We start from the raw sequence: 25,802 nt of genomic DNA, 5'->3' as shown, positions 1-25,802 counted from the left end.
TAATCCAATATCTTTTTTTTTTTTTAATTATTTTATGAGACAGCATCTTGCACTGTCGCCCAGGCAGGAGTGCAATGGCATGATCTCAGCTCACTGCAACCTCCGCCTCACAGGTTCAAGTAGTACTCCTGCCTCAGCCTTCTGAGTAACTGGTATTACAGGTGCCTGCCACCATGCCTGGCTAATTTTTTGTATTTTTAGTAGAGACAGGGGTTTTACTGTGTTGGCTAGGCAGGTCTTGAACTCTTAACCTCAGGTGATCCACTTCGGCATCCCAAAGTACTGGGATTACAGGTGTGAGCCACTATGCCCGGCCATATCTTTACTTTTATATAATTCAATTTGATATTCACACACACACACAATATGACAGAAAACAGGTGAAAATATGTGTGTGTGTTTGTGTGTATTATTGCTGATGCATTTAAGAATAATAAACTTTATAACTAAATATAAATGAACTTTGTAACTAAATATGATCATGAAAGTTTAAACTTAATATTTTATTGAATGTTGCATATACAGAGAGAATAGTCATTGCTCATTCATCAATGGTCACCAACACCCAATTTATTTATGAAATCAGGACTGTTTTTGTATTGTTTATCATAACAGAAATTCTCCTAACATATAAATGGGCTCTTTAACTTTCTAAAGAACACCAGAAAAGTGAAATTTCCACACATTTTTGATGAGGAAGGATAAAATAATTCACCTTTGGATAAGTGTTAGGTTGCTTAATATTATAAAAAATTATAAAAATTATAATTATCAAGAGTTATATATTAGAATTACATAATTCTCAATTATGTTGACAATTATGTTCAATTTACTTATTTTTAAAATTTGCATATACAACCATAGATTTTTTCTTGGTAGGAGCTTGCTTTATAGAGCTGAAAAATATGATAAAAACAGAGAAGTTCATAATTTGACTCATTAACAATTCATCATGGAGCTTTTTGCTGGAAAATGCCACCCAAAATGGCAAAATAATAATAATAATAAAATAAAATGCAATTAATCTTTGTACAGCTTTCCCTATTCCAATGTGGTATTTTTGTCTCTGTCAAAACATTTGTTTACCATTCTGTAAATCTAGGCTTGAATGTTTCCATAATTATTCTTTCACACAGAATGAAGGAGAAATAAAGAGGAGGCAGATATTTTCTGGGCAAAAGAAACAGAAGCCAGCAGAAACAGGACTGTGATTCCTAATTAATTCAGAGTTAATTACATTGTTGATAATCTTGCACTTAAAATCTTCATATAGAAAACGTTTATGGTGGCAAATTGACAGTAATTCAACTACATTAAATCTTACCACCATTAAAATAAAAAGATGAATGTTACTTTAAACAAGCTTAGAAGAATGGCAAAGACTAGTTCTTGTTTAACAAGGCAACTAGTAAATCATTCAAACTGCCGACCTAGAATCTCAAAGTGCAGTAAGAGCAGTAGTTGCATTTCAAGATGGCAGCAAGCCATATGGCCTGTCTTGGGCCATCAGTTAGGCTGAGTGGCAGTTTTGCCTTTTTTTTCCACTGTGTGATAAATGCACAGTAGTTGAGGAAAAACATAGAGACATTATCTAGCATCTAGGGTAAAAATATTTATTATACTATTTTGGTAAGAGTTGAGACAGAGATAGTGAAATGAAGATACATGTTATATCAGTTATTTTAACTGAGTCAACATGATAGAACGAAATAAACTTTGGACTGGATGCGGTGGCTCATGCCTGTAATCCCAGCACTCTGGGAGGCCGAGGTGGGTGGATCATGAGCTCAGAAGTTAAAGACCAGCTGGGCCAACATGTTGAAACCCTGTCTCTACTAAAAATACAAAAATTAGCCAAGTATGGTGGTGCATGGCTGTAATCCCAGCTACTCGGGAGGCTGAGGCAGGAGAATCGCTTGAATCCAGGAGGCGGAGGTTGCCGTGAGCCAAGATCACATCATTGCACTTCAGCCTGGGCAATACAGTAAGACTGCATTAAAAAAAAAAAAAAAAAAACTTTAGAGTTAGCTCTGAGCTTAAATTCTGTCTCTGTTACTTATAAACAGTGAGACAAACTTGTTTTCATATCTTAGTATATTAATATGTAAAAAGCAATATTAAAATAAGGCTAGAATAATACAATCAATGTGAAATTGACTGCCATTATAATGAGAAATCAATAAATTCTAGCATTGTCTAGACTAGTTAAAGCAAAATATAATTATTGAACTAAATTCTCCACTTTCAGTGTGTAAAATGACACATAATTATGTGATGCCTAAATATCTGATAGTCTAATTCATATCTCAGTCCATTTTCTGAAAACTTCTCAGAAGGGTAGTTTATTGACACTGAGATGTAAAAGATTTTGGTCTGGCCTATGAACTGTTAGTGGCACAATTTTGTGCTTCTGAAACTACTTCCTGGTATACTTGGTGAGACAAATGTACACTAAGTCACAAAATAAATATTTCATATCCTCAAGTTTCAATTTTACTCAAAGTTTCAAAAAAAAAACATATTAAACACTGGTAGATTAGGGATAGTATACACATTCTCTCTTCTCTACCTTTAGGAGTATTCAATAGAAAAGTTTTATAAGCATTGACACAACTAATGTCTCTAATATCTAAATGTTAATAATATCAAATAATTAATGTTTCTTATTAAAAATATAAATTTGAGGAGCAAGAGGCTGTCACTTTATTAGTATCAAAAGAAAAACTGATTTTTCAAAATCAATATTTAGAGTTGTTTTGATAAGTGATAAAAAATTAGATAAACATTTTATCAAGTTAGATACTTCAGCTAATTAACCTATTTACCATTGAGGTTGGAAAACTACCAAATAAGAGAAACCTCAGTGCTGTCTGACCTGCCCTATTGGGGTTTCCACCACTCATAAATGAACCCAAATTTAAATTTTCTTTAGATACATTCTTCACATGTGAACTAATTTGGATATTTACAATCCAAGTTAACAGCTAAATATTTTTAAGTTTTTTTCTTAGACATCAAAAATAAGAAGCATGAGTTCAACTGTTTTGATTTTTAGATCCTGCAATTAAGTAAGAACATGTGATTGTCTTTCTGTACCTGGCTTATTTCACTTAACATAATCTCCAGTTCCATCCATGTTGTTGCAAATGACTGGATTTTATTATTTTTTATGGCTGAATAGTACTCCACTGTGTGTATGTACCATATTTTCTTCATTCATCTGTTGATGGACAAGTAGGTTGCTTCTGAATCTTCCTACTATGCACCCACAAAAAATAAAAATTTTTAAATTTTAAAAAATTTAAAAAATTAAAAAAAAGAAGTAGTAGGCTTATAGGAAATAACTGTAAAAACCTCCAGATTGCAGTTGTTAGCTTATGGAATTTTATTGAGGAAATTATTATATAGCTTCTGAAATCTTAATCATCAAATAGTTTCTGAAAAAAGAATGAGGAATGTAAACTAAAAACAGAAGATGATAAAAGAAATATGATTTAACACTTTGTGAGAAAAAACTAAATACTTGGGGAAAATAAAAAGCAGGTAACAGATGATTTTATTCTTAGGTTGCGCAATGACTCTTGGATATTAGATGCATTTCAGTGCATCCACAGTGAAGAAACCAAGTTCTTCATACCATATGATTTGGAGATTTCCAATCAGGAGCTAAGTTTTATAGTCAAAAGATCTGAGCAATGGAGAGGAATCAATGGTGAAAGAAGAAAGGTGAGTTGGTTTGATGGAGCTTTGTTTTTTGGGCTGCTCAAAAAAACCTCACTCTGCTAGTGTATCAGCAAGTTGATGATTTTTTCTTGTGTTGTTCTTGTGTTGTTATTTACTATTGATTTGGCTACCACTATACAAATCCTTACTATTGTATAATTGCCATTTGTCCTGATTCTTTCTTACCTCTTCAGCCTCATGTCCTATATCCCCATCCTTCCCACCTCTTCCCAGCCAGCATGCTTCTTACCATACAACATGATTAAGCTATACAAAAATACGAGTAATTCACCACACATGTCATACTGTTTCCCATGTCCCTGCATTCCTCTCTGTTTGGAGCAATATCCTCCCAACTTCTCATACGTTATTTGGTAAACTAATCATTCTTCCAGGGCTCAGCTTGAGTATTTTCTCTGTGAAGTCAACCCAGAGAGGGTCATTTTCCTTTTGTTACACCTGCCTTTCTTACCTGATTGCATCCAACATACAATTTGAGTACAACCTGTTTACATGTCCCTCTTTCTTTGTAGACTTGAGATTTTTTTTGAGGAATGGAAGAGTGGTTTTTTCATCTTTATGTCTTCAATCTCTGTCCTCAATGTTTATGTCCTCAATCTCAATCTCTAGAACATAGCATTTGTTTACTGGGTACTTGGTCAATACATAAAAGAATGCTTGCAGGGGCCAGGCATGGTGGCTCATGCCTGTAATCCCAGCACTTGGAGAGGCTTAGGCAGGCGGATCACCTGAGGTCAGGAGTTAAAGACCAGCCTGGCCAACATGGTGAAACCCCCATCTCTACTAAAACTACAAATACAAAATTAGCTGGGCTTGGTGGTGTGAGCCTGTAGTCCCAGCTATTCGGGAGGCTGAGGCAGGGAATTGCTTGAACCCGGGAGGCGGAGATTGCAGTGAACCAAGATCGCACCACTGCACTCCAGCCTGGGCAAAAAGAGCAAAACTCCATCTAAAAAAAAAAATGCATACATGAATGGGTGAATAATTGAATATATTTAGTTAGCCCACAGAATGAACTTATATCTTACCTCATTTCCTACCTGATAGGAATGTAAACATTAGCTTTAAAAAATTGCATGGGTTCACTCAGTATAATCAATATGTCTTGAATTGTTTGAAAGCTTTTATAATAGTATAGTAGGCATTTTGAAAGCCCTAACTTGAAGCAAACAAATTTCATGTTACTATATATCTGTTCTTCTTCAGAAATCCTTGACTAACAGCATAATTTGTAAAAGATCAAAATTATTGAAAGTGTCCTAAAAATTAAGCAAAGATCACTTCCTCTTTAGGATAATTGTACAGTGCTTAGAATAGGTAGAGTGCAAGTTGTTTAATTACTAAGTGTCACAACATGGAAGTTCAAGAATTTGGGAGCAATCCAAAGTTGAGTTCCAAAATAATTTGAGTTGCACAATAGTACCTAAACAGATAAAACAGAGGAAAACAGAATGACTTGACTATCTATTATGTCTACTTCAACGGGATGAGAGAGAGAGCATGCATGCATGAGAGATAATTAATATCTAGGTGCTAGAGGAAAATTTGAAGGGGGCTGTGAAATTGTTCTTTAAGTTTAATATTTATGCTCTTCTCAGTAAAATGACTTAGCTGACCCATGATGGACATAACTAGAACTCAGAAACAGGCTTCAAACCTGGAATGTCCATAATTCTGTGTGTAAACATTCACATAAATCAAAGAAAAGACAATTTGATTATATGGAATTGAAGTAAACAATTTAATCAAAGTCATTTGGGTTTTAAGGACATATTTTGGCTTTGATTCAGTTGAACCATTAGTAGAAATTCAAATATGTAGATACATGACAGCTGTTGCCTTTACATGTATAGACTCAGTAACCATGAATGGTGGGAATTATGGAAATGTTTATGCAAATCATTTGAAAATCTGTAGAGCGCCTGTTATTTCTTGTTGTTGTGGTTATGTGTCTTAAGCATACACAAACATTCCCAAACTTACATGGATAGACATGTTTATTGTATTTGTTTACTATATCTCTCCCTGCCCTTGGTATTTACACCATGAAGATTTTTTCTTTCTTATGACTTTTTTTGTTATTCTTTTCAAGCTATCTTATGTTTGCTTGTTTAGCTTATTTTAATAGAGAAGCAAGATAGCCCTGCTGAATAATCGATGTTCTAATCTCAAGATATAATGCTAGTTTAATTGAGAACAATCATCTATAATCTAAATTGCTAAGAGTGGAGTAGGCATTTTAATATATAAGTATTTCAAGTAAGTAGTCTAGAATTCTTGTGCTTTAAAAATTTGATCTAGATGTTTGCCATAGTGCTAGCTATTAAGCATGTGCTTTTCATTTTTATGATCTGGAATAAAAATTGCCTCATAAATGGATACTTTATAATATGCTTAATTTCCTTTTATTAAATTGATAAATGTAGAATCACAGGACACATTTATAGTATGATGAGAATTTAGGATTATTGCATTTTATAATTTTTCTATTGTTAATACATATAATTTGTCATTTGCACAAAGACAGCCAGATGATAATTTCAAAGTATTTTAGCCATTTTTTTGATAAGGAAAAGGTCACTTTCAGTAGTCAGAAAAGATATCATTCTATTAAACTAATTTGCCTACATGCAAATTTTGTCATTTTTACCTCATTAACTATTTATCATGGAGTAAAAAAATATATATTCATGAAGGGGTAGCTCACAGCCTGATGGAACTGGAACTAATATTTTGCAACTCTAATGATTTTTTGCATCTTTAATTAGATAGCATAAGGTTGATATGATTAGGTCAGGATGTAGTGTTTTTCATTAAAATACATTTTAGAAGCTGTATTCATAATCTGCCCTTGCAATTAAATAATGAGCCTATGAATTTAATATTATCGACCCAATTATTATCCCATGCAAACATATACCTTTAATAAATTTGTGCCGTAGGACCTTCATTAGCAGCAGAAAGAATGATATTTCTAGGTACATAGATTGAATGATTATGGTTAAACTTATATAATGGTTTTAAACATAGCAAGAAGCAAAGCTTCAATACCTAGGCATTTAATTCCAAAATGCGCCTTACTATTTGTTGAAGACTAATTTGCATTGTAATTATTTTCTTAAAGAAACTACCACTTTAAAACAGGCTATTGAAACTCATAAAAATAGCAAGATACTAGGTAGAGATGGAGGACTGGAGAAAGTTGTGTATCATGGGACAATGGAGTGTAAATTTAGAGATCCATTCAAGAGCAAAATTAGAAAGCATAAAAAAGAAAATGTCTATTTCTCAAGTGTCTGTATTACCCGAGAACAGCCATAAGCAGTTAATGAAGATTCTTTTTGCTGTTGTATGTTATAATACTTTTTGCTAATAGATGGTTGTAGAATGGAAGTTTGTATGTAAGGTACTCTAAAAAGGAGCTGCCCCTCTCTTATTGTGAATATGTGCAGGAAAACTTACACACACGTAAAACTAACCCTGTTTCCTCGTCTTTTTATAAGTGTTGCTACAGATCTGCTATTTTTGTGCACCAAAAGAGAGACTCCAACAGTTGCTTGAGATCTTTAGTTAATTATTGTTGAAATTCTCTTATGAAGGTTATATGAAATTTATAATTTTGTGATAAAAGGAGATAAGAAGAACAACCCACATTTAGTAAAGAATTACATACAGAGGTAAAACTAAGCATTGTTACCTGCATAGCAAACTGCAGATGATGTGTTGGTATGACCACAGTGTTTTCCTAGAGAGAGAGTTCATTCCTTCTTGGAGGATACAGTCAGGGTGAAAGGCAAGATTGTAGCCATGCAGATAAAATGGAGGTATGTTGATGGAAATTTGGGATGGACTTGCTTAGACTTTTTCATGCAAAAGGAAACATGAATAGTAGTATACTGGTAGGAAATACCAAGGCAAGTTTGAAAACTAAAAGTAACTTGTTTTGGCTGGAACAACAGGCAGGAGGGTGAAGATCTGCAGGAAAGGTGGAGTGAAAACTAAAAATTGCCCAATAGTGGGGACCATGTATTTAACAGAGGCAGTGGGGAGCCATTGAAAATTTTAATAAAAAAGAAGTAACTCATTCAGTCAAGAATCTGGCTTACCTGAGCATTGAACTCTATAATTTTAAAACTCTAATACTTTTACTTTTTGGGAAGTATATTGTTTCATGTACTCTGTTTATACACAGTTCACCCGTCCATCATTAACAGCTGTTAATTCATTGAAATATCTAAATTATCCATAGACGTTTCTAACTCTCCAACCCAATCCAATTCCACAGTCACATCTGAATAGTGTTTTACACGTCATCAAATATTCATCCTCTTGACCTGCAGTGGAGGAATGGTCTCAGGCTCTGAGCACTTTCCAAACTTGATGGGAACTTGAAAGAAGGTGAGGACAAATCAAAAGCCAACTTGGGCCTAGCCAAATTTGAAATTAGGAATGAAATGAGGGAGCATGTGGAAATAGAAACCAGGAGTGAGACTGATTCCAAAGTAGTAGGCGAGTGAGTGGTGACTACAAAACAAATAACCCTTGATTTTTGCCAGTCCAAGCATAAAGAGGTTGCCTTGATTAGAGGAGGTGGAAAGCAGGGATCGAACTCAGTCAGAACCAGGAAGCATCTGAGACAGCAAGAGAACAAAAGGAGGAAACTCAGACAGTCCAGATGGAATATTTCTGGTCCCCTGACTGCAGTTCCAGGGACATTTTGTACTCCTAGGCTTTACCTGTGTAGGCTCCCACCTGGAAACTGACTGCAAGGCTTTTGACACCAAAGGTCAGGCACTGTCTTAAGCACCCACAAATAAGAAACAAGCATTCTGACTTCCAAACAGAATTCTTAGTTAAAGAGGCCTAAGCAAAAAGGTAGAAACGTCAGTGAACTCTTTTTCGATGAAGTCAGTAGACTAGGCACTAAAAAATCATTTTTTTCATTGAAGAATCACATTAATTTTTTTCAGTAAAGAACATATATTAGATACCTGAATGAACACAGCCTGAAAACATGCCTAAATGATCTTAAACAAAGGGGTTTCTATACATTAAGCAAGTATATATTCTGAACTCCATATCCAGCATGATTTTCTTCTTGTATTGACAAATTCTCAGTTCTCCATAAGCATTAAAACGATTATCTTTTAAAGGTTTTTATATAAATGTGGACTGCAATTAGAACTACTAACATTACATAGATTTCAATTTTGTGCAAAGAAGAGATTGATATTCACCAAACTAATTTGAAAATATAAATCTTAGCTAGAATTTAAATATATATATATGCATATATATATATGGAGGATGGTTTTAAAAAGTTATATAAAAACTGACACTTATTTTTCCTTTACTTTTTAAATTGTAAGAAGCAAGGAGAGGAAGAAAATGTTCTGTTTTAGTATGGTGGTTTTGGTTAATTGATACACATTTCCTGTCTGATCTTATCTCTGAACTTCTGGGATGTTTGTTTATAAGTTAGCCAATATATTGTTAAACTTTTGAAAGATCATTTGGCCATAAAGAGATTGATCTCTTCTATAAAATGAAAATGATAGATAACAATGAAAGGATAGAGTCACTAGCTTTCTGAAGATACCTTAAATGTTTGGGGTTTAAGATTGACACAGACCTATTACATTTTGCTAAGTACATTGTCCTTTAGCTCTAAAATTATTTCTATTTGAAGTGAAGTGTAATCCATATGTTTTTGATTCATTAACACTTAATTTGTTAGCATCCTTTTACTAGAGTGCTATATAGCAGCCTTTTCATCTTTTTTATAAGCTTATTTTCCTCAGACACAGGAAATCAAGTTTTTCTAAGAGTAAACCAACTTAAAGAGACATGAGAGAGTTTTCTTTGTAATAAGCACCTATTAGCTTTGAACTACTTCTGTACTCAGTATGTAAATCTCTTTTTTAGAGTTCCTTAAGAATCAGATATATTTGAATTAACTGAGACAAAATATGCAACATTCTATTTGATTATTTACTGAACTTTAATTTTTCTACTATCTTTTTTTTTTTTTTTTGAGATGGAGTCTCACTTTGTTCCCCAGCCTGAAGTGCAGTAGCGAGATCTCAGCTCACTGGAAACTCTGCCTCCTGGTTTCAAGTGATTCTCCCTCTCAGCCTCCCAAGTAGCTGGGATTACAGGCGCATGCCACTGTGCCCAGCTAATTTTTTGTATTTTTAGTACAGACAGGGTTTTGCCATGTTGACCAGGGTGGTCTTGAACTCCTGACCTCAGGTGATCCACCCACCTTGGCCTCCCAAAGTGCTAGGATTACAGGTGTGAGCCACTGTGCCTGGCCTTTTCTACTATCACATTAATTTGTCTTCATGATAAAGCAGGCAACTACTAACATATTAATGAATAAGTCATTAATGATAGTTATTTAATTGCCATCTTATTATTTATTCTTATTAATAATGCAAGAGCTACTTATCTTTTAACAATTATGTAGTGGGAAATGAAATTTAATGTACAGCATTAAACAGTGTCCTTTTCTATTTTCTTTGAAAATAGAATGTTCTTTACCAGGAAGAATGAAAGTCACTTTTTAATATCTTATTGATATTTGAAACACCCAAGTTCTCTAAAATTACTTGCATCTAAAAGACTTTAATCAAACTAAAATACAACTTTACTGAAATATCATCTTTCCTATTGCCTTTAGTTCATTTTAGCTTATCTAATTCCAGTATAGGGCATTCTTTGGACTTTTAACAATCACTGTGCTTAGATAAATCAGCATTGCAAAAATGTCACCATAATATTAGCACCTGCAAGAGCAATCATTTGACTCTTCACACTCACACTTTTAGTTGTTAGGTCAAAGAGAGGAAACAAGATCTTAAAATTTAAGATCATTTCTTATGAATGAAGGAAGCGGGGAAACAAATGGGTCAGACACAATATTGGCAATTTATATGTTGGTTCATTTAATTCTCAAAGCAAATATACACGGTTGGTATTATTCACATTTTACAGATGAGAAAAATGGGGCTCAGAAAGATTAATTAATATCATTCATTCATCTATCTGTTCATTGATTTCTTACTTTTTCATTGATTACCTTTAATGAACTAGGCACTTTTCTTAGATGCAAATGGAAGTAAGATAAAAGTGTCTTTTTTCTCATATTCTAATAGGGAAGATAAATAGGAGAAAATAATAGCAATACAGTAGGATAGTGGAATAATAGAGCCATGAGTTGGGTGGTATGGTGGTAGCTTGAAGAAAGATGTAAGTAACACATTTGAAGAGTTCAGGAGAAGACAATGAAGATGAGTATTTAAGATTGTATTAGTCCATTTTCACACAAACTGCCCGAGACTGGGTAATTTATAAAGGAAAGAGATTTAATTGACTTACAGTTCAGCATGGCTGGGGAGGTCTCAGGAAACTTACAATCATGGCAGAAAGTGAAGAGGAAGCAAAGCACCTTCTTCACAAGGCAACAGGAAAGTGGAGTGCCCAGTGAAGGGGAGGAGCCCCTTCCATCCTTAGACATATATACTTTGATTAATTTGAGGTCTATGTTTTGCCAGACAAGACCAGCCTCCTGCCTATTTTCTACACCTCTAAATAAACCTTAAACCACCCTATTCTACTCAATGACTAGGGCTCCCATTTAACTGGAAAAAGCACTGGTTTAACTCTCTTCTTTATCCATATGTTTTCTAAACTTTTGTAATACTTTAGCTTGTGAAACCTCCAGGATCCTTCCATATATTTTAGAAAAATAAGCAAAAGACTTTACATTATGATATAATAACAATGGTGACTGATTTGCCTTTATACAATTATTTCATTGAAATAATCATGAAAATTATCTAAGACATGCTAAGAGGGATTTAGAAGAAATGGGTGAATGACAAATAATGCAACACCAAATGTTAAAATACCAGTTAGCAATTTTCTATACTTCACATAATTTCCACTACATACAAAATACAAAAACACAGTAGTCAAACCATTCTTTGACCTTGGAAACAGTAGAACTGAGCAAAGCAGAGAAAATTAAGAATTTACCTCCTCCCTTCCCACTCCACTAGAAAAAAATCACTCATGTGCACCCATATGTATTATGAGACTCAGGCTGACTCACACAAAATCCAGAACACCATACATCAATTACCATAATGTAAATGAACAGGGCCTACTTTCTGCAATATTTAGGGTCATTTCAAAACTCCACTTCAGAATTCCAACTTCTGTGTTATTAGTAACTCATTTTCTATGCCCATTCCAAAACCACAGTTCCCAGTAATTCTGTGAACTAGTGCAAAAATTACCCATAGCAAACTGTAAACTCAAAAATTGAAAGGGAAGAAGAATGAAAAGTAAAGATTGGAAGTTCTACCTACAAGCTGGGGAGAAAAAAGCTGAAATGAATATAGAAAAATTTCTGAGATTAATAGATAAACTAAACTTAAAACTGAGTCATCAAATATCTGAAAAATGCAAATACCCATTTTTTTAAGGTTACATCTTAATTTAACATTTTTAGGACATTATAGATACAATTTTATATCCTGATTTTTTCATTTGGCATTTAGTTAGGAGCATTTCTCATATTATTTTTAAATCTTCAAAATTGTAATTTTTCAGGGATGTAGTATTCTAGTGTATAAAAGCATCATAAGCATTAGCAATATCATTATATATCTTCAATTTTTGTTAAAATGTTAAATGCTTTATGATGTAGAATTTTTTAAATTCTGAAAATAGGAAGAAAAACAAGCAAATCACCAACAAAGACATAGAACTCAGAAAATAATGGAATAATGTGGCAAAGCTTTAGGGAAAAATAACTCCATGCTCAGTTAAATATTTGCATGAGCGCAACATAAACATTTTCTAATGTATTTAAAGTTTGAGAAAAGATACCATTCAAAAATGTTACTTTCGACCAAGAAGACATAGTCAAATATATTACTGACTTAGTAATTAATCAAAATTAAGAAATGGGAGTTGCAGCCACCTAGTTGTGAATCCTATTTATAGAATCTAATATGATTAAAATGGGGTTTAGATTTTAAAAATAATTAGGAGGTAGCATGTAATATAAATAATATTGATAAATCAATAATGAACTGATTCTAAAAAATTCACAATTCTATTATCCAAAACTGAGGAGTAGATAAGTGGTGCAGAGAGAAATAAAACTACCTCTTACATGGCAGCATCCATATATTGCCGATTAGAATGTACACTGGTAAAATCTTTTTGGAAAGTCGTTTGAAAATTATTATTTTAGGAATGATTGTATAGCATGAGCTAGGACTTTAATGAATATATTTGAAGAAAAAATCAGAAGTGCAGCCAAAAAAGGAAAGAAAACAATGTATGTTGAAAACTTGTTTAATTGTGATGAATTTATACATTAGACTATTTTATATTTTTGATTATTTTTGAAGATTTAAAAATAATATAAAACATGCCCTTATTTGAATGTTAAACGAAAATATCAGGATGTAAAGCTGTTGATATGCTATGCTCCATGTGATTTCAAAGATATCCATAAAATTGTCACAGTTGTTATAGCTGCCTTGATATAAAAGTAGAGGAAATTTATGTCATCTTCATTCTGCTTTTCTAAATTCCCTACTTTTTAATGATGAATTTCTATTACTTTTATATTCTAAAAAAGGACTTATAAAATTGCCAATTGAAAGGAAAAAATGTCAGGCACAATTCAAAATCTTTTGTAAGCCACCATCTTGTATCATTCAGGATCATCAGTTCTGCAGAAAGAACATGAAAAGACAAAACAAGCAATTCCTAGTACTATGCTCACAAATAGATGTTTGAGCCATGGTAATCTATCTGCTATATATGGCTTTATTATCTGTCTTCAGGCAGGGATGAAAGAAAATCATGGTGAGCATCAGTTTTGTAAGAATGTATTGGCCAACATGCTCATAAGGTGTCTCCTAATCCATTCCAATGATTCTCTTTCAAGATTTGGTGAAACATGTGCCCTTGCTTAACTTTGTGACGGAACCTAGTCACACTCCGTTTCTCCCAATAAGATTTGGTTGGTTGGTCTCTTTGCCCACATTTTCCTCTTCCCGATTAGAAATGCAGTTTGGTTTCCTTTGTCAACCGCCAACAGCAGCAGTTGTGGTTTATGCCTTGATTAGGTCCTAAAACACAGCTAAGCTGCTGTGACTGTCCCTGCTGCACATTTGGCAGGAGCAGAGTCACCATGCACTGTGCCAAGTGACACATGCCGCCATCTATATTTCGTTCCTGGTTTCCTGGCTGGTCCCTTGGCTTCTTCTCAGGCAAGCTGTTGGACAAGCTCTCATTTCACGCTCCAGCCTGTCACTGGGTCAGTCTATGACTCATCTGTCCCTTTGGTTTAGATACTTGCTTATATTTAATTTCTCAATATGAAAAGTATATTTCTGTTAAATTTTTTTTGTTAAATATTTTATAATTTGTGAAATAAATAAGTTCTACCCTATACAAAGGGTTGATCTTTCTAAGTTGCCTTGAAACCCTTGGCTTTTTGCATTTTCCTAGTGTTCTCCTTCTGGGATTCTTCTAATTGTCTCAGTCACATATAAAACTTTAAAACTATGAAGAGCATGTTCACTTTTGCCATTAGAAGGAAATGAGCCATGTCAGTAAGTTTGTTTCTTACAAATGTTTACAAAGAATGTGGTTCTTTAAACCTTCAGTTTTAAAGTTTATATGATACTTTTTATTGTTGCAAAATCCAAAGTAAAGATTGATAGAATCTAAGTAAAAGTAATTATCTAATCTTGATCAAAACGTAGTTAACTTCAAACTCTTGGCATTCTGCACAGAAAAATAGTCACAGTCTAATCAGGAATAGAGAAGCTGAAGCATGTTACATGTATATTAGTTCAAATCTATAATTTTTAAATATTATGTATTAACAAAGAAATATTAAATTTGTAAACCAAATTGTATCTACTGCCATAGAGACAAGTTAAAAGACAATCTCTTTTAATATCTATATATTTCTTTTAATATTTGTAGTTTTCATTTCTTTATCTCCATGCTATGCCTGTATAGCCCAGGACTAAACTACAATGCCCTTTAAAGGAAATCTTGGGCATCTTTTAAAATATAGAGAAGAGCCTCATGGTAATCAGCAGACCATAGCATAGTAACTTTGAGTTATGTAATAAAGATCTTATTTCATTATACTTACCTGGCAGTGGAGATACCACGATCACGAAGGTGGTTTTCCCAGTGCGAGGCTTGTCCATTGCACTCCAGCTGTGCTGACCCCTGCCATTTCCCCAAATGTGGGAAATTGGATTGCATAATTTGTGGTAGTGGGGAACTGCGTTTCCGCTTTCCCCTGAAAATTAAAAATAAATAAATAAATAAATAAATAAATAAATAAATAAATGAAGTTCTTATTTCATTATTTAAAAATATATTTGCCTCTTTAAAATGGGTAAAATAATCTTTGCCAGTTTTATAAGATACAATATGCATACCATAATGTTCATCTACTTAAAATGCCCAAGTCAGTGGTTTTTATCATGTTTACAAAATTCTGCAACCATCTTCATATTTTTAGAATGTTTTCTTCACCCTACATATAATCACAGAAATAGAAACTTTAATTAAAAAATAAAACTCAGAGAGCTGGAGATGGCTGAAAATACATTTTTGGACTCCAATTTAAGAAGCAGTGTTCCAGGTTCTTACAGGGGTAGAGGACAGATCTGCATTGATTCTGAAGAGCTCAACACACTACAGTAACCCTCTCACATTCCCAAATATTTGCTTTTTCCCAAATATACTTTTCTATCTCTGGGCCTTTTAAGGAATCCCACTTTCTAAAACATTTTCCCATCAAAATCCTCTGCATTCAAAGGCCAGTGGCTGTCAGCTCCACTGTAACTGGAGTCTGCCTGATGAATGACAGAAACCAACCTCTTCATTTTGGTGTATCCAGAGCAATTAAGAACTTCTATTGACCGTATTCTGATTGTATTTTATGTTTTCTGGACTGGATGTCATTTCTTTCCTTCCTCATTGGAAGCTCTTTAATTTCTTGTTTCTCCTGTTTATTCAGGATATGTGATTGATTCCCTCCCAGTGGTAGACTAGGAACTCTCCTACATTAAACATTCAAGTAATGTTGACTTTAACTGAATACATCTGGGTTGAGGTCTTCCTCCTGAAGAAGTCATTTCTGGTTCTGCTCTTGATTGGCTGGGGGCCCAAGGCTTATCAGCAGCATGAATCACCTGTAAGTTCCCATGATAACTCAGGTAGATCTCACAAAGACAAAAATACTATTACTCTCTCACATCTTTCAAGAAATCAGGTTACTTCATAGGATATTTGGTTTACTTGGAATTTATGAAGAACTCTCTATGTACACATGATCTATATTCTTTTGTTAAGCCTGAAGAATTCAGTCTTCTTCCTTTGCCACTGCCCCGCTCCACCACCTACAATAAACTCTAAGGGATTTTAGGGTAAGAGATCCTAGAGGGCTTTAACCCTAAAGTTCAGTAACAAATGCCAAGGAAAGAAACAAAAACTGACTGATAGTGTGAGATTGTTTTCCTCTTGAACTTGATGATGAGTTCTTCTGCTGTTCTGCTGTTAAATACCATATAGTCACATAAAATGAAATGGCACTGAAGATTATTGGGATGGAGAGGGAATTGATTCTGTTACGATAATTATACTTTTCCAAGCTCTTATTTTATTTTTCATACCTTCGTGTTAATAGGAAACATATACATTTTTACTTAAAATATAACATTTTATGGTAGTGCTTATACCCTTCTGTTGATGAAGAAAATATGTAGTCTAAAAAACTGGTGTGTTGGCTGCAAGGCCCAAGAATGAAAATATCACTAAAATGCATGAGGTCACTCAGTACATCTGTTTTCAGCCCATTTACCTTTAGAAGAAGATTCTTTAGTGAACTGGTAGTGTCAAAAGATGCTTAAGAAATTTTGCTCTTTCCACTAATCCTCCTTAGCCTCTCTCCTCCAGATACGCCAAATAAACATGTAACCTAAACTAAAACTGTTTGCAGATTTTAAAGAGGTACCTTAGCCCACTTCCAAGCAGGATAACACCTACAATTCCCTCCTATGTACGTAAAAAATGTGGAATTGCCACTCCCTAAATAGTACCCTGATTTGGTGTCACTATAGGGGTTTCAGCACATTTGTAGATACCACATGGTTGTTTTGCTATAGCTAAGTGGTTTCCTGGCCAAAGTTCTTTGAGCTTCTTTTTCCTGAATCTTCTTATTTCCCCCAGTATTTTCTTATAGCTAATATATACTTAGATACACACATACACGTATACACACACAGAGATATAAAGTTAGAGACTGATCCCTCCTTTTCTCTTCCTCTTTTTCTTCCGTTTTTTTAATTCCTCTAGATATAAATCATTGCTTAAGCTACAGGTTTGAAGACCTGGGAGCTTAAAACCCCTGCCAGCAAGCACAGCTTTATAGACTTGTTATTTTCATTATTGCTTTATAAACAACAGTGTTTGAAGCAGAGTGTAGGTTAAGTAAAAGTATGCTGAGGATTTCAGCTGTTTGCATGTTTGGAAGTGATCGTCTTGAAAAGCACAGTAGATTTTGTGGTGTGAAGCAGCCAGATTTGAAACATATTAGCACTGCTTTCCAGATTCAGTTTTAGTTTAAGAAAGGAAGCTTTGTAGGAAGCATAGATGATGCTTTTTAGGGATTGCACATTATTGGCTTTTGAACAGCAGGTTGAAAACCTGACACACTCTGTTGAATAGAATTGACCTATTGGAGAAGCTATGACGTGAGCAGTCTTAGTGTTTCTTTAACAAAAATTATTACTGGCTTTTTCACTTATTTATCATCAAATACATGAATGATGTATTTCTTTTATGAGAGTATTGAATGGCAATGTTCTCTTAAAGGAAGAAGGAAAATCACTTGATTTCAAATTGCCATGATCAACCATTCCATTTTCCCTATTACTATTTCATCTCTTCTATTTGAAATACTAGGGACCCTCCTTAGGATAAACTTCTATAAGGAATTTAATATCAGTGAATGTAACCATGGATACTGCAGTTAACATTATTATAAGATACAGCTAAGGCATGCTGTATTACTTCCTTTTATGAAGTTTAGTTTTTAACGTGAAATGCTTTTAATGCTCCCATTAAAGAACATCTTCTCCAGCTAAATGTATGAAAGCGCTTTTCTAGTTGCTAATAGATGCAGCTGCTACTACTTCTGCTACTGTAAATAACTTAATAAAGCACCTTCACATATGTGGTTTCAATGAATTGCCACAACTCTAAAAGGAATATTTTATGTTGCTATTTAGTACTTAAATGAAGGCTTACAGGAGGCTCCAGGACTTGGATTACCTTACTTGTAAGAGGCCAAGCCTAGACTGAAACTGGTCTTTTGACTTAAGTTTCCTTGTTCTATATCTTTCCATGACAGCTATTTGAATCTGATAATAATGCACAATATGACATTTAGGTATATTTCACAAAAGAAATGAGGACAAAGATCAGTAATTTGTTGAATATGATAACTTAATTAAATTAAAAATTAATAATAGTTTTAAAAAATCTAGATTACAGTCTACCTTTAAAAAACAATTGACTAAGCTGGGCATGGTGTTGGGTGCCTATAATCCCAGCTACCTGGAAGACTGAGGCAGGGAAATCACTTTAATAGGGAAGTGGAGGTTACAGTGAACTGAGATCATGCCACTGCATTCCAGCCTGGACAACAGAGTGAGACTCAGTCTCAAAAAAAACAATAATAATAAAATAAATGTTGACTGTGTATATTATACAATATGTGATAATCCTTGTGAGAAATAGCAAATTTTAAGTCACATCCCTAACATCAAAGAACATACAGTCTTATTGGAATAGATAGAAATCAAAAACATTTTGGAAAAAAAGAAAAAAAGAAGTTGAGATAATCTTAATATTATTAATAATATTAATTCTGTTTTGTAGGGGTTGAAGCATAATATTAATTCTGTTTTGTAGGGGTTGAAGCATCAGTGACCACATTAGGGAAGGGTTGTATGAAAAAATTGTTTCTTTCTTAGTCCATACAAAAAATCTGTTAAGATTTTACCATCGAAAGGTGATCTCCAGATATGGTTGAATCATATGACACCAGAAGTGTCTTCTTCAAAGTCATTTTCCTTTTTGGAGCTCTTAACTGAGTTACTGCTACTGCCGGCTAAAATGCAGGGCTGTCTTCCACTTTCAAACTCTAATAGAAGTGTGGAGAACTTCTGCTATCGTTGAATAGTTCAATGTAGCTCAAGCAGGCCTGAACTTCCAAGAGAATTTAAGTACTTAGAACAACAGGGAAACTAGATGAAAATGTAAAAAATTTCAAGCTTACAAACCACAGTTTATAATCCTCTCATAGCTCATTTACTCAGTGGCAAACCCCTGCCCTATTAAACATCACTTTGGAGACACAGCTACGACACCACCTTTATTTCTAAGACCTCATATAATTTTTAGGAACTTCCTACTTCCTTGCTTTTTAACTCCCAGTTTGCTTTTAAACAAAGGAAACTCTTTACAACCCATAAGATTGAAAATGATCTCCTAGGGTCCTTGATGGTGGCAAACTAGGATCTTTATGGAGTTCATTTTCTGGTCTGAGAGATGCATTTGTTTTCCTGAGGTGATTCACAAAACTATGGTGACTGACAGGATGAATAATCTGAATTCAGGGGGAATCAAGTTATATTCTTTCTGGGAACAAAATTATCCCGTGATAAGCTTGAGATATAGAAATACCATGTAAGCTATTATGACCTTCCTCCAATAGGAATTGTATATTTCATAAAATCAGGAAACAGAGGAAGGTGCAGTTATCATATTGTTGGGTCATAGTAAGGGATTAATTTGAAGTAATGTTAAGGGTTTAATATGCTACCTAATTGAAGAAATATTAAAAAGGAAAGATGCTCTGATTTAACATGACATCTTGAGCCTGTCAGATTTCTTAAAACATAACCTTATTTTGCTAAAACTAAGAACTGTGCCAGCTAATGAACTTTAATCAGCAGATCTCTTAATTAAAAGAATGTGACAAAAGAGAGGAAGGTGGGAGAGGTGGCTTGAGTCCAGGTCATCCTTTATCCCAAGAGGCGTCATGCTGCTTACAACATCAGTAAACTTTCTTCTTTAAAAGAATTTAGTCTGCAGGCAGCAAATAAAATTTTATTTTTCCCTCACACATAAACTATATCCCAGACAGACCACCAGCCTGTAGTTCAAAAAACACTAAAACCAAAAAAACAAAAACCTCAGGGTTTATTTGATGTTACAGGTCAGAATATCAAAAATCCCATGTGGGAACAAAATTATAAGTGTGTCAACTTCCATTAAAAAAAGTCATTATAGAAATGGGAATATCTCATTGTTTGTTATTTCGGAAAAGAAAGGGGAATGTTTATCAGGAAATCTTTGAGGGTGTCGGGTTATTTGACAAATTCTCTCAAAGGAAACAATCATAGAGTTATCCCCAAACACAGGCTGTGTCACTAAGAAATGGGAAAAGAAATCTGAATCATAGTTCCATAGAAATCAGACTCAAGAAACTATATAGATCATACAGATTATTTGGGAGAAAGAGTCTTCAACCTGTTAGTCAATCAGCAAATACATATCGAATGCCTACCGGGCTTTCAGAATGAGTATCCACGGTAGTTTAGAGTGTCTGCTCTGTGTCAAGCTATGTGTAAGCATTTCCTGTGGATTATTATTTAGTTCCCAGAGTCATAGCGTTAGGAAAGCATTACAGATAAAAAGCTTGAAGCACAGAGGTTAGATACCTTGTTCAAGATCACACAGCTAGTAAGAATAGAATTAGGATTTGAAATCAGGATATATGAGTCCAGGAACTATACCCTTCACTAAGATTTACTTATCTTTAAATTTATTGTACAACCCAGAAGTTCCCCCCCTGGGTATCTACCTAGGAAAAAAAAACATTTACATAAATGTTTATAAAGTTATTGTATACAATAGCCAAAATTATAGAAATAGTTTAAATTTTCATCAACTGGTAAATGGGTTAACAAAATATAGTATATTAATTTTATTCACCAATAAAGAGAAATGAGCTACTAAAACCTAATAGAAGACAAATAAGCCTCAAAAACATTATGCTAAATGGAAGATGTCATATGCAAAATATCACTGTGGTAGACAGAATCCTAAGACTGCTATTAAAATTCCTCCTCCTGGTGCACACATCCTGTGTAATCCCCAGCCTTGAGTTTAGAACGGACCAGTGAATATGATGAGTTAGTCACTGCTGTGTTTAGGTTATGTTATATGGCAAAGGTGAAGAGATTATGCAAATGAAATTAGGCTAATCAAAAGGGAAATTACCCTGAGTGGGTCTGAGCTAATTAGGTGGGCCCTAGTAAAGAGAGTCCAGATCTTATGTGAAAAAAGAGATTTCAAGTGATAGAGATCCTTTTGTTGACCTTGAAGAAACCTGTTCTGAGCTGCCTATGGAGGGGATCCTGTGGTAAGGCCCAGGAGGTAAAGCAGTCTCCAGCGGACAGCCAGGAACAAAGCATGGACTTCAGTCTTAGAACCACAAGGAACCAAATTCTTTCAAAAACCTGAATAAATGTGGAAATGGATTCTTCCCTAGTTGAGCCCCAGATACAAACACAGTCTGGCTGAACACCTTGATTATAGGCTGTTAAGACTCTGAACAGAGGACCCAACTGTCCTAGACTTCTGTCCTTCAGAAACTGCAAGGCAACAGTGGGTATTGTTGTAGGCTACTAAGTTTGTAGTAATTTGTTACACAGCAACAAAAGTCAGTACACTATATATTACGTCATTATATGTATATGAGATATCTAGAAGAGGCCTCAAAAACCCTGAGAGAACATCTCTAGCTCTGGACAGAGAAACCAGAATAAATGGGCTTTGCTGAAGAGGGTATGCAGATGTGTTTGTATGTTGGGATGGGAGGTATCTTGTGTATGAATTGACACAATTCTGAGCTCACCACCAACTTGTGCATGCATGGAACAAATCCAAAGAACAATACCAAAGCTTTGGGAAGTGAACAATAAAGTCCAAATTGTGGACCATACTGATGGCACATGCATGCACTAGATCCAAACAGCAGAGCAATGTCAAAGAGAGCTCAACTGCCATTGGAACCACCACCAAAAGCTGAGGCAGAACTGCCTGGGTTGATTGTTTTGCTAAAACAAAAACAAAAGCAAACATCCACCTTCTCTGGAGGTATCTGAAAACTCAAGGGTACAATCCAAAGTCACCCAATATACAAAAACCAGGAAAATAGGCTCAATTCTTATGAAAAACATAGTCAATAGATGCTAACTTTCAGGTGACTTGTGTTTTGGAGACCCTTTAAATCATCTACGTTGATCATCCTTCATGAAGTAAAGGTAAAGTCTGGGATAAATGGAAACATAAACACTTTCAATAGAGAAGTAGAATTGTAAAAAGAACCAAGTGAAAATTTCAGAACTGAAAACTCTGTGAGATGAAAATTTACTCCATGGGGTCAATAATAAAATTAAGATGACAGAGGAAAGAGTAGGTGAATTTGAAAACAGTTCAATAAAATCACAAGGCCAGGGCTTGAATGAAGATAATCGCAGAAACTTAGAGGGGTCACACAGTCTCAATACGAGTTGAAGGATGGCTGAGTTATCCTCGGACCCCCACTAACCTCTAACCACTCGGAGACTCATGTTGTCAGTTACATCAGCTGCTGATCTCAGCACAGCATGCAGTGACCAGGAAGTAGATTGCTTCAATGACCAGAAGACTCTCTAAAGTATCTCTTCTGACTCTTTGGAGAGGAGCAGAGTAACAGGAGAGCAATTTTTAAAGAACAGTAAATGAATGAGCTATTCCAAAAGTCTCTGTGAACCAGCTTTGACGGATTGGATGGATTTAGAATGTGAAGAAAAAAAGAAGTGCAAAATGGCACCCAGGCATTAGTTCTGAGCAGCTGGTGGGTGTTGTAGCAGCATGTGCTGTGGTGATGATGAAGGCCTGGGAGCTTCCTTTACAAAGGAGCAGGGTGGGGTGGAAATCAGTGTGTATCCCGCCCATGTTAAATTTGAGATGCCTAACAGGTGTCAATGTGCAGTTGTCAAATAGACAGTTGAATCCACAGTCTGTAGCTTGGGGGAAAGTCTAGAAAAGTGATATAAATCTGAGAGTTATCATCACCTAGATGGTGTTTAAAGTCCAGGAAGACAATGTTAAGAGAAGTCTGACAGTTGATAGGAAGAAGACAACAGAACAACAGTTCTATGGGCAATGGTCAGAGGCTTTGTAAAGAAAAAAGAACTAGCAAAGGTGTGTGCGTGATAGTATAGCTAATGTCAGTGTATCTTCCCCAGGAAAGGACTTAAAATATTTGAGGTATTTATCACAGTCTGGAGGTAAAACACACTCAGTTGAGATAAAATTCCATAGAATTGGGAAAATTGAGAATGTCTGTGATTTAGGCAATCTTTTTGGCATTTAAGAAAGGAGAAATGAGAAAAGCATGCTTAGAAAAACTAAAAGAATCGGATACTCACATTCTGTTTATTTCCACCAGAACTTGATGAATCTGGGACAAAAACCTCCAAATTGAACAGCTGGAATACAATATACATCACACACACTGTGGAAGCTGGAGCTCCCATAGCTTTTTATCCCATGTATTAATAAGTCTTGAGGTTGTAAAAAGACAAAATTTAGTTAGGATAATGTCGTGTACTTCTATGTGGGATTATGAATCCTTAATGTTATTGTCTGTACTGATGTTTGTTGGACTAGGAAGAGGCAGCTGGCTCTCTGTGGTTTTCACAAGAAGATATCCACCTCACCAGGCTTTCACAGTGAGAAAAATTTTAAATGCATAAATGAAGATGGATCATTTTCCCAGTCCCATTGCTTCTCTTTGTGGTGCTTTTTGCCCTGAGATTACACAAATGGATGGTTTTATGGCCACTGAATGTAGAACAGCTGTAGATACAATATATTATACAACAAGAAATTGTCAGAAATTTAGCATTATCTGTCTAATGCTGTCAAGTTCAAATGCTACATGTGTCACCCTACCCCCATACAGCACAGACTGGTCATGTAAGTTAGAAATACCCTAGAGCTACTTTTAAATTACAGGCATAACTCCTTAGAATATTGTTGTCATTGTGCATTTCTTTTTTTTCCTTCCTTTGTTTTGTTTTTTCTTTTTCTTTTTAAATTTAGTTTGTGCTGGATGCAAAAGAAAAGAAGAACTTTTCTGTTATCTTTTGTCATTTTCTGCAGATCTTTTCCCTGAAACTAAGGCAAACTTAGCATGCCCTGGTGTGAGGCCAAGCTACCAGTATATCAACCCATTGCACCAGAGTCATCAAAGATGCAATTTCCTTGCAATCCACTAATTTTCAAAACGATGAAGTTTTACAGTCATTCATAATGAAGCCCCAGGAGCACGAAACAATATTGAAATTAAGCTTAGTGTGTGAAAATATTATGTGCTTTTCTTCCAACCCCTCTGCATTTATGTCTCTGTTCTCTGAGTGATAACACTGCTATAAAACCTCACAGCTACACTGGAGTGTGTCACTTTGCTTATACCTAGGGGTGTGAGGCCCTTGTAAATCTTGGCTCTTCCACTGCTAGGAGCTGATTAAAGTGTGCTGGCTTGCTCTGTGCTTGGTTCCTTCCTGTGTTTCCACTGTCATTGCCAAATACCAGCAGTCACTGACAGGGCTCCCTGGTCTGCCTCTGCCAAGTGAAATATTTTGAAATTAAAAATCTGAAGAAATGGTGCAATGAGTGCTTGATCAGGTGGTTTCTCCTTAGGAAATTGCTTAATGGGGGAAATTCAGCACAACCTCCCAGTGGTGGCTCCAACACAGAACTTGAATTTAAAGAAACAGGATTTTTTCTTCAACTGGATAAATATGCTCATGTGCCTCAAAGTGAGGACCTTTGTTTCTTGAGATAGACATTTATTTTGGAATGATCTTTACTGAATTTCTGATTCTAAATATAATACATGCTTGTCTTAGGAAATGTTGGAGCGTAATACCAAAGTATACAGGAGGAAATAAGAATGATCCATAATCTCACCAAAATTTTGGTAGTCCTGTATCAGTAGTTCCATTCCATCCATTTTAAACTTGAGATGCCTAATAGATGTCAATGTGCAGGTGTCACATAGACAGTTGAATCCACAGTCTGTAGCTTGGGGGAAAGTCTAGAAAAGTGATATAAATCTGAGAGTTATCATCACCTAGATGGTGTTTAAAGTCCAGGAAGACAATGTTAAGAGAAGTCTGACAGTTGATAGGAAGAAGACAACAGAACAACAGTTCTATGGGCAATGGTCAGAGGCCTTGTAAAGAAAAAAGAACTAGCGAGGTATGTGTGTGATAGTATAGCTAATGTCAGTGTATCTTCCCCAGGAAAGGACTTAAAATATTAGAGATATTTATCACAGTCATACTCAGTTGACACAAAATTCCACAGAATTGAGAAAATTGCAAATGTTTGTGATTTGGGCAATTCATTCTCTCTCTCTCTCTCGCTCTCTCTCTCTCTCTCTCTCTCTCTCTCTCTCTCTCCCCCCCTCCCCCCTGCTTGCTCTCTCTGTCTCTCTCTCTCTCCATATATATATATATTTCAATATGCTTAGAACATTTTCCAGGATTATTAAAGGATCTTGAAACTATGTTAATATTTGTATAATAATTCATTGCGTGAAAGTACCAACAATGATATAATTTATTTCTCATTATTGAATACGTAAGTGATTTCCTCTTAACTTTATATCATTATAAATTTTAAACAACATTTTATACGTAACTCTTGGTTCACATATGTGATACATTTCTCTTAGATTCATTTTCTGGAAATATGATCACTGAGTCAAAAGATCAAAAAGTTTAGAAGACCTGATATCAAGCTACTCTCTAGGAACGCAATCACTTATATTATCACTGGCGGCATAGGGAAGTATACATTCTGACTCATCA

The 25,802-nt window shown here is 34.9% G+C and overlaps 1 protein-coding gene and 1 non-coding gene across 2 annotated transcripts in view; both read left to right on the top strand.

Moving 5' to 3' along the window:
- Window positions 1-24,111, top strand: part of LOC105708689 (uncharacterized) — a 245,405-nt gene extending 221,294 nt beyond the window's left edge. Inside the window, exon 9 of the mRNA XM_012440280.2 lies at window positions 24,088-24,111. Coding sequence (XP_012295703.2) covers window positions 24,088-24,100 — 13 coding nt within the window. The 3' untranslated portion in view covers window positions 24,101-24,111. The remainder of the gene's footprint in view (window positions 1-24,087) is intronic.
- Window positions 14,934-15,097, top strand: LOC135269300 (U1 spliceosomal RNA). Its single transcript, XR_010337615.1, has one exon. It is a non-coding gene; the product is annotated as a U1 spliceosomal RNA (small nuclear RNA).
- Window positions 24,112-25,802: the final 1,691 nt, after the last annotated feature.

This window comes from Aotus nancymaae, unplaced genomic scaffold (genome assembly GCF_030222135.1).
Source record: "Aotus nancymaae isolate 86718 unplaced genomic scaffold, 86718_ANA_hifiasm-v0.15.2.pri h1tg000051l, whole genome shotgun sequence".
NCBI lineage: Eukaryota > Metazoa > Chordata > Mammalia > Primates > Aotidae > Aotus > Aotus nancymaae.
Note: the sequence above shows the minus strand (reverse complement) of the source record. Positions and strands in the feature narration are given on the sequence as shown.